Here is an 8355-nt window from a genome sequence, read left to right as displayed (position 1 = left end):
TGCCAAAATAACTGCTCGGAATGAGGTATTTCCCTGGCCTAAGGAAGGGTCCTGGAGTCAGGGCTGGTGGTTTCTGGGTTGGTGGCTGGACAACGACAATCTTCTGTTCTCCGGATACGTGACTATGACATGGCTTAGCTTATTCTTCAGTTGGAGCAAATAAGAAATACATGTATGTGTATGCACTACATTTCAGCCTATTTTGTCTCAGGAAGCTAGCGTAACGTTATGGCCTGGAAAAAAAAAAAAGTAATTTTAAATAGACGTCATTATAAATGAAATTTATCTTGTCATGATGTTTGAAATATGCAAGAAGGTAGGTGCTAAATGTAGGAACAGGGGGTGCAGGCAGGAGAACCACCCTGATCTGACAGGCCATGGACTGAGCTGTATAAACTGATACACACTGATACATGGGGGAAACCCTCTTCCTGGAGTAATTGAGCAAGTTAATTCCCAGCAGCTGCCCCTGGGATCACGGTACATTGTATGAAATACCCTTGTGAGAAGGGTCCTGCTGGCTCAGCAGGAAGAGACAGGCTTGGACCTTGTGGCGCTTTTAGTGGGAAATGCTCTGAATGCTCTCAGAAATGGAGGAAATGATCTGTTGAATCTGAAAGAAAAATATTTGACCACGAATCTCATTTTCATATGTGAAAAGTCCTGAGGGCATTGATAAATCTAATCCATATGGCTGAAAGGAAGCACAGAGCATGAACTGCACTGTACTGAATTTTACTCTAAAATAGAGCCATTTTTTCACATATGGAAGGTGCAGTGTAATCTTATCAGACGTGTCCCTATAGCCAGTTCCTCCCACTCCAGACATTTAAATTCACAGAAATACTACCTTGTAATGTTTTTCGTTTCATTATTTTACCATACAGGCAGAAAATAATCGCAGAGCAATAAATGGAGAAACTCTGCAGCTATCAAGTGCTGATGAGCGTTCACCCGAAATGAATATACTTGGAACTGAAAATACGTAGCAGATTATTTAGGGATGACGAAGGAGGAGACTGGAGTTCTCAGCTGCTATCTTTAGGGGAGGCAGTTTTACAAGTGCACATCAAACAGACAATTCCTCATCAACGGTGCTGTCAACTGATGCTGGGTGATGTGTAAGACAGGGAATAACCACCACTGCTCCAGCCTAAATCAGATGTTATGATTTTATGCCTACAGGAGCGAGCGAGGCCGCGCTCAGAGACGGCCCTGCGGGCTGACGGCGCCAAAGAGCCGTGTAAGGAACAGGCTGTACCACAGCGCGGTGCCCCAGCAACGGGAACCAACCCGCCAGCAAGGCGCAGGGGCAAACGGCCCCCAGACCCATGTAACAGAGCCGCCGCACTCCCTGCCGCGACAGCCGCTTCCGAGCGTGGGACCTGCCCCACGGCTGACGTGGAGCCCGTCCGCTCCGGCGCCGCGTCGGCCCCGCGCGGGACCCGACAGCCGCGGGACCCGGCAGCCGCCCCGCCCGCCCAACGGCCTCTCTGCGCGACAGCCCCGCCCAACGGCCCCGCCCAACGGCCCCGCCCAACGGTCGCCCCGCCCAACGGCCGCAGGGGCAGCGGATGGCGCATGCGCGCGACGTCCGCGGGCGCTCGCGGAGGTGACGCCGCGGCGGGCGCCATGGCGGAGGTGGCGGCGGGGCCGTGGCCGCAGGGTGAGGGCCGCGCGGCGCTACCGCTCCGCCCCGCGCTGCCCCGCCGCCGCGCTCCAGCTCTGCCTCCCTTGCAGACTGCCCCGGCACCGGCAGCGCCCAGGCAGGCAGTGCCGCCGCCTGTCAGGGATGTCCCAACCAGCGGCTCTGCGCGGCCGGCGCGGCACCGGACCCGGGTGAGGGTGGCCCTGCGGGGCCGGGGGGCGGGCGGTGCCGCTGGCGGTGCCGGTGCTGACGGTGCTCCCCGCAGCGGAGGCGGCGGAGCTGCGCGCGCGGCTGCGCTCCGTGAAGCACACGGTGCTCGTGCTCTCCGGCAAGGGCGGCGTGGGCAAGAGCACGTTCAGCGCGCTCCTGGCGCGCGGCCTCGCGGCGCGCGACGACAAGCAGGTGGGACGGGGCGGGACGGGATGGGACCGGGCAGCGGTGTCGGTACCGGGCAGCGGTGCCGGTACCGGCAGCGGCGCCCGCCGCTCGCCCGCGCGGGTGGTCGCGTGCCGCCCGTGCGAGGGCGCTCCGCCGTGTCGCCCCTGCAGGTGGCCCTGCTGGACATCGACATCTGCGGCCCGTCCGTGCCCAGGATGATGGGCCTCGAGGGGGAGCAGGTGGGTGGCTGCGGCCCGACTCGGCCGCGTGCCTTGGAGGAGCGAGTTCATCCATTTATTAATCACCCATAGCGATTTTCTTGCCCAGAGAGTCAAGAGTTACAGTGAGGTCGCAAGTCAGGCTTGCATGTCCACCTGGGCAGATTTTACTGTTCCCTTTTTAACAGAGCTCTGGCTGCTACGTGGCTTTTCATTGTGCTGTTCTAATGAAACGTAGTAAAGTATTGCACCTATAGCTACATTTTCATCGCTTTTGACTTGCATTGCTCATGTCTTACAGAACATTCGTTTTTATTTCTGATTTATTCCATGTATTGCTTCCAATGTTCAGGTTCATCAGAGTGGCTCTGGATGGTCTCCTGTGGTAAGTTGGTCTAACTGTTGAAAAGAGAGGCTTATGGGCTGGGGACTGCTTGCAAAGTGGTGGGGCAAGCAGGGGACAGCTTTGTCATTTTTTTATCCAATGACAAAAATGGCCATATTCTATGCAGTCTGGCTGCAGGGCATAGAAATCAGAGATTTAAGTTACTTCTGTTAATACTAACACTGTATTTCCAATATAGTTTTATTATTTTAAATGTATTTCCCATTCTTACTATACCTTGCTAGTGTGGGCAATAAATACTGGTTATTTCACTTCCTTATTTTGGGTAAGTTATTCTTCAGACAGAAAGATAGTATTTTAAACACAACTAGGCAAAAAAAAGTTAATCTGCAAAATACAGGGGGAAAATATCAGGTGATTTTGTTGTTTATAGAAAACATGCTAAAGATAATCTTTTTTTTTTAATAAAAAAAAAGACAGATAAGCAGACTTGATGGTGAGAGGGACGACTGTTTTAGCCTTGGCACAACTAGTTTTTTGTCAGCCCATGAGTACAGTTGGGGAGTTACAGCTTTTCTCCCATTCTCTGGTGTTACTGGACTAAGTGTAGGAAGTCCGACTGGTGATGACAGAGGGAGGGATTAGCTTCTCAGCCTTTTTGAAGATATACTTTTTTTTTAATTGTTCTGAATGACAAGTCCATTTTTCTGTTAAAAGATGGCTATCATTAGATTAGTGAGTGTTGCATAAAACCCTATGTAATTTCCTTTGATAAAGGGGAAGAATAAGGCTACCTGTCTTGATTTTTCTTAATGTCCTTTTTTATTCCCCCTCTGAAATAACTTCTTCAGTGAGATCTGCCTGTTTAGGATTGATTTCTTTAAAATTCTCTCTTAGTATGTTGAAGAAAACTTGGGGGTCATGTCAGTAGGATTCCTGCTCAGTAGCCCTGATGATGCTGTCATCTGGAGAGGACCAAAAAAAAATGGTAGGTGTCTCATATTTAAACCAACAATTGCTCTGCTTTACAGATGAAGTATCAGTTGATGGATTTAATTAACATAAAACGCACGGAGTGAGCAATGGGGAAAAGCTGAGAGAATAGTCCAGTTGCACCAGAAGTTAATTCTTTGGCATTGCAGTTTGTAGAAACTTTTAGTTTCACTGAATGCGTATGTTCAACTAGAGAAAATAAGGACTTCGGTCACTCTGAAACTCTAGTACCTTTTTTTTTTTTTTTTAAATTCACGTTTTGTATTGCCTTTTTTTCCTCTTATTTTACAGTTTTTCAATAATTTGGTATATTATATTCCCAGAAATTACTGTTTTACCGCAGGGTAAAAACAGAGGAAAACTGGAATAAGATGTTTAAATTTAGTCAGACTGCACTAATAGAAAATATAGCGTATGCATACCTGGATGTCTGCACTTCACTTTAATTGTAGTGTGTTAAATTAAACGTATTTTCTAAGAGGAAGAAACTCTTTTAAACCATAAGGCTTAAAGTGAGAGGTTTTTGTTATATTCATACTATGTACAGCACTGTGTAATTCTGTAGACAGAACTATAGCTCCAAGCATTTTTTCTTCTTGCTGTGCATAAAAGTAGCTTGTAAGCTACTTCTAACTAGAAGTAGTGGAGTCACTTGCTGAATGGGCTCAGGAGCTAGATTTTTCTTTTCTGGTCATTTATGTGGAATTGACAAAACAAGCTTTTTTGTACTTGAGCTGACAGTATTCAAGAGACACGGCATGCTTAGACTTAAAAATTTCAAGTGTGTGTGCATTTGTATGTGTGTATGGATTTTCCTGTTCCACATTTTCATGCTTTCTTTCAGGATTGATCAAACAATTTCTCCGTGACGTGGACTGGGGGGAAGTCGACTACCTCATCATAGACACTCCGCCAGGCACGTCGGACGAGCACTTATCCATCGTGCAGTACCTCAGCGCCGCACGCGTAGATGGTGCTGTCATCATCACCACGCCTCAGGTAGGGAATGCGGTATCCTTTGGCGTAGCACCGTGGCTGTTAGAGCAGATCCTTGGTTTAGAATCTCTGACTTCAGAGAAATGACAGATTCTAAGCAAATTGACTGACTTGTTTTGTGCCTATGGATGGCTGGTTTGTGTGTGAGCTGGATGTGTCGGGACAGAAGAGGATCTAAGTGGCCAGTTGCAGCCTGCAAGCCACAGAGCAGTTCACAATGCTGTCATGAAGTGAAATGAAGGAAGCTTGACTACCATCTTCAAGGGTAGAATTGACATTCCTGCAGATTTATTGTTTACTGACCAATGTGTTAAATGTTCAGAAGTTAGGAAAGCTTTGGATTTAAGTGGTGGGATGTGTGCTGTTTGACAGCAGGTAAAATAGCCTCTTGCCTCAAGACTGTACAATAAAAATCTCTTGCTTAAATTGTTCAGAGAGAAGACAGCTTTAGGTAGAAAACTTACAGTATCAAGGAAAGCCTGACTTGTAAGTAGGCAGTAGACAACTTGGTAACGTGCATTTTATAAAAAGAAAGATCAGCCCCTGCACAAATGAAATGTAAAATTAATCTAATTCAAACACAAATTTAATGTGTGGTTTGGAAAGGAGCAGGAGATGAAACTAGTGGAAGATGCTTAGTGTTTCTAAGAACAGATGAAAGAATAAAACACAAAGCATGTCAAGTGGTTAGGGTCATGGAAGATAGGTGATGGGGGAAGGAGAGGCAAATAGGACAACTAAATGAGATCAGGCGTATGTGAGAAAAACCTGAGGAAATGGTAAATTATTGCTAATTTTAATTTGAAAAGAAATAGTGCGCATAAACCTGGTGGTTCTTGTCTTTCTTTGCTCTGTGGAGAAAGTGAAGGGTCTTACCGTTCACTGAAAATGTAAAAAGTTCCATTTGAAGAATTAAAATGCAAGATTAATGTAAAGGACAAAATATTAATATGGCTAAATTTCCACAAGAATAAAGTCAAATTTCAAAATAGAGCCATGGTCAGTGGAGGACTATAGCTGTTTTATCTGTTCATTGCTAGTCATAACTTGTCAACAGACTACCCAACTACCTTGTTTTTCAAAGAAAAGAAGAGGAGCAATAATCCATTATAAACTTTCTTTAAAGTAGCTCTAAAGATATACTCCATTAGGTTCCCTTTATGGACCATCAAAATAACACAGTTTTTGTGTCATTTGTAGGAAGTATCACTTCAGGATGTTCGGAAGGAGATTAACTTCTGTCGTAAAGTAAAATTGCCTATCATAGGTGTTGTTGAAAATATGAGTGGCTTTATATGTCCAAAGTGTAAGGTAAGGTTTTTGTTTTTAATTGCGATGTTGCCTATATAAAACTGCTTCTAAAATGTCTGCTATCAAAATTGGTTTTTGTTAACTCTGATTTTCGCGTTGTCACAGAATGAATCTCAGATCTTTCCCCCAACTACTGGAGGTGCAGAAAAGATGTGCCAGAACTTAAATATTTCCCTCCTGGGTAAAGTGCCTCTAGATCCTCAAATAGGTAATGTGTCACACATACCACAATACAGTAGCGAGCTGTGCCTGCTATCATCTTGGTTACAGTAACAAGTTGTGCCTACTATCAGCTTAGTTACAGTGCTCTTAGTAATGTAATTGTTGAAAGATCCAGACTTGGACACTCATAAATTAGTCTGCAAATACCCACTTTTACATATAACTTTTATTTTCTTTCTTCATCAAGTTTAATCAACCTGTGACAGGGTTTGTCATGAAAAGAGAAAAGTGGCAATTTCCTTAAACTGATATTTAATTTTGGCATGTCAGCTGTGTAATTGTCTTCTAAATACATTTTATATTTTGGGTATGATCACATGACAACACAGAGTAAGACCACAGCACTGCCAGAATGGCATCTTGCAAACATTAAGCTTTAGAAGTAATATTTTTACTTTACCACGCTGCTTACAGGCACTGCCTGAATTCCTTTGTGGATAAGGGGCAGCTGTGGGGGAAGAATCAATTTTGCAGTTAATACTTTATTTAACGTTGTAAAGAAACAGGTCAGTACTTTGAAAAGAATGAAGTGTTTTGCTACCAGTGTCTTTGGAAAACTACAAGATCTGTAGCTCTAATAATATTGTTAATGGAAGGACATCTTCAGGGGAATAGAATCTGTTTGTTTGGAGTGGGACAACTGGAATAAAAGTAAAATCAAGATGAGCTCATCTGTTTTATTGCTTTGCTTTCATAAAGTTTTTCTTTGTCCTTCAAGGAAAAAGTTGTGATCAAGGCCAGTCTTTCCTGGCTGAAGTACCTGAGTCTCCAGCTACATCATCTTACCAAAGTATAATTCAAAGTAAGTCTGAAAATCACTGTGTGAACAGACTCTCAGTGCCGAGCCCCTACTTTCTACAATATGTGATGGTGCTAAACAGAGTTACTTTATTCTGCCACCAAAAATGCTGTGTGCTGTGCAGAGCATGTGCAGAGCAATTAGGAAACCACCGTACGCAACTACCATATTTACTTGTGGGAGTCAGTTATTGTAGGCTTAGTTCCATGCTTGGCTTAAATCATCACTTTGAAGAAAGACGTGGGTATCTTTGCTTTCACAGACGCTCTGAAGGAGGTCTACTGAGGGGCTTTCACTATAAATAAATATAACTGACTGATTTTTGCCCCTACTTCTGATAGTAATGACACAGAAAATATAGAGTGAGTACCTACAGAGCAGATGATGGGCGGGCTTTAAAATGCATACAGCCGGGAACGTTTGAGAAACATTTTGGCGGTGATAAAGACCCAACTTGTGATATTTGTGCTAATAAGGGACAGACTGATGCACCAAAAAACAATCATGTGCGGCTGAAATACTATTTTTTTCCCTGTCTTTGCAGGGATCCAGGAATACTGTGATCTACAGCATTCTCAAGAAGAAAAGACTGTATAATCAATGAATGGAATAAAAATTTAGTTCACATCAATTATAGAAATGTAACTTATGCTTTGAATTAATAAAGAAACAGATCATTTTGTATATTGCAAATATAGTCTTAATATTCTTAAGAATTTTATTGCAAATAAATTCTTAACATTAATGTTCTTGCCTTAGTTTTTTCCATAGTACTTACATAGTGCAGGTGGTCAGAAAACTTGCAGGAACTTTTATCTGCATTACAAGGATGTGCTCTGCATCAAATGGCATGGTGCTAGTACTGAATATAAGGTTGGCTTCTGAAGATGTACACACAAGGCCTTATTCTGGAACTTAAATATGAAATACATTTCACTGATACTGGGGCATTATATCTAATATAGCTAATTTACATGTCTATAAACTTAACTAACTCACTAAATAGTAGGACTTTTTTTGTACCTTCTTCACTAACATGAATTGCACTGTCCGCGCTCTTGCATAGTAAGTTCATTGAGTATCTCCTTTCAGTGGAAAATAACTATATTTAGAACAGAATTTTCAATATGGTTTTTGTCCCCTTTTTTAAATCGGTCTCACTTTTAAAATAAAAATCCTACTAGAGTTAAGGCAACTTATGTGCAGATACAGTATTAAATTTATTACAGGTGTCAGAATAAGATTAGCTTATTTTAATATAGGTAACTGGCTGCTTCACAAAACAAGCACTCTGTGAACTTGCAGCCTAATTTCATATTGTTTCTACTTGATTTTAAGCCTGAACACTTAAATAATGAACAGTTGGTATCTTAAGTGACCAAGAGGCTTTTTGTGATTGTAATTCCACTTATTATTGAGAAATCACTATTGTGCATGATAAGGA

General features: G+C 43.2%; 1 protein-coding gene across 1 annotated transcript; it reads left to right on the top strand.

Annotated features, from left to right (window-relative positions):
- The first annotated feature begins 1629 nt into the window (after window positions 1–1629).
- NUBP1 (NUBP iron-sulfur cluster assembly factor 1, cytosolic) lies at window positions 1630–7558 on the top strand. Its single transcript, XM_088524589.1, has 11 exons — window positions 1630–1666; window positions 1741–1839; window positions 1914–2050; window positions 2197–2265; window positions 2597–2629; window positions 3488–3578; window positions 4428–4582; window positions 5780–5890; window positions 5996–6098; window positions 6831–6914; window positions 7456–7558. The coding sequence occupies exons 1-11, from the start codon at window positions 1633–1635 to the stop codon at window positions 7506–7508; spliced, it is 969 nt and encodes a 322-aa protein (XP_088380715.1). The 5' UTR covers window positions 1630–1632; the 3' UTR covers window positions 7509–7558.
- The last annotated feature ends 797 nt before the right edge of the window (window positions 7559–8355 follow it).

Source organism: Tinamus guttatus, unplaced genomic scaffold (assembly GCF_059628265.1).
Source record: "Tinamus guttatus ecotype Peru unplaced genomic scaffold, ASM5962826v1 Tinamus_guttatus_pri_ptg000212l, whole genome shotgun sequence".
Taxonomy (NCBI): domain Eukaryota; kingdom Metazoa; phylum Chordata; class Aves; order Tinamiformes; family Tinamidae; genus Tinamus; species Tinamus guttatus.
Note: the sequence above shows the minus strand (reverse complement) of the source record. Positions and strands in the feature narration are given on the sequence as shown.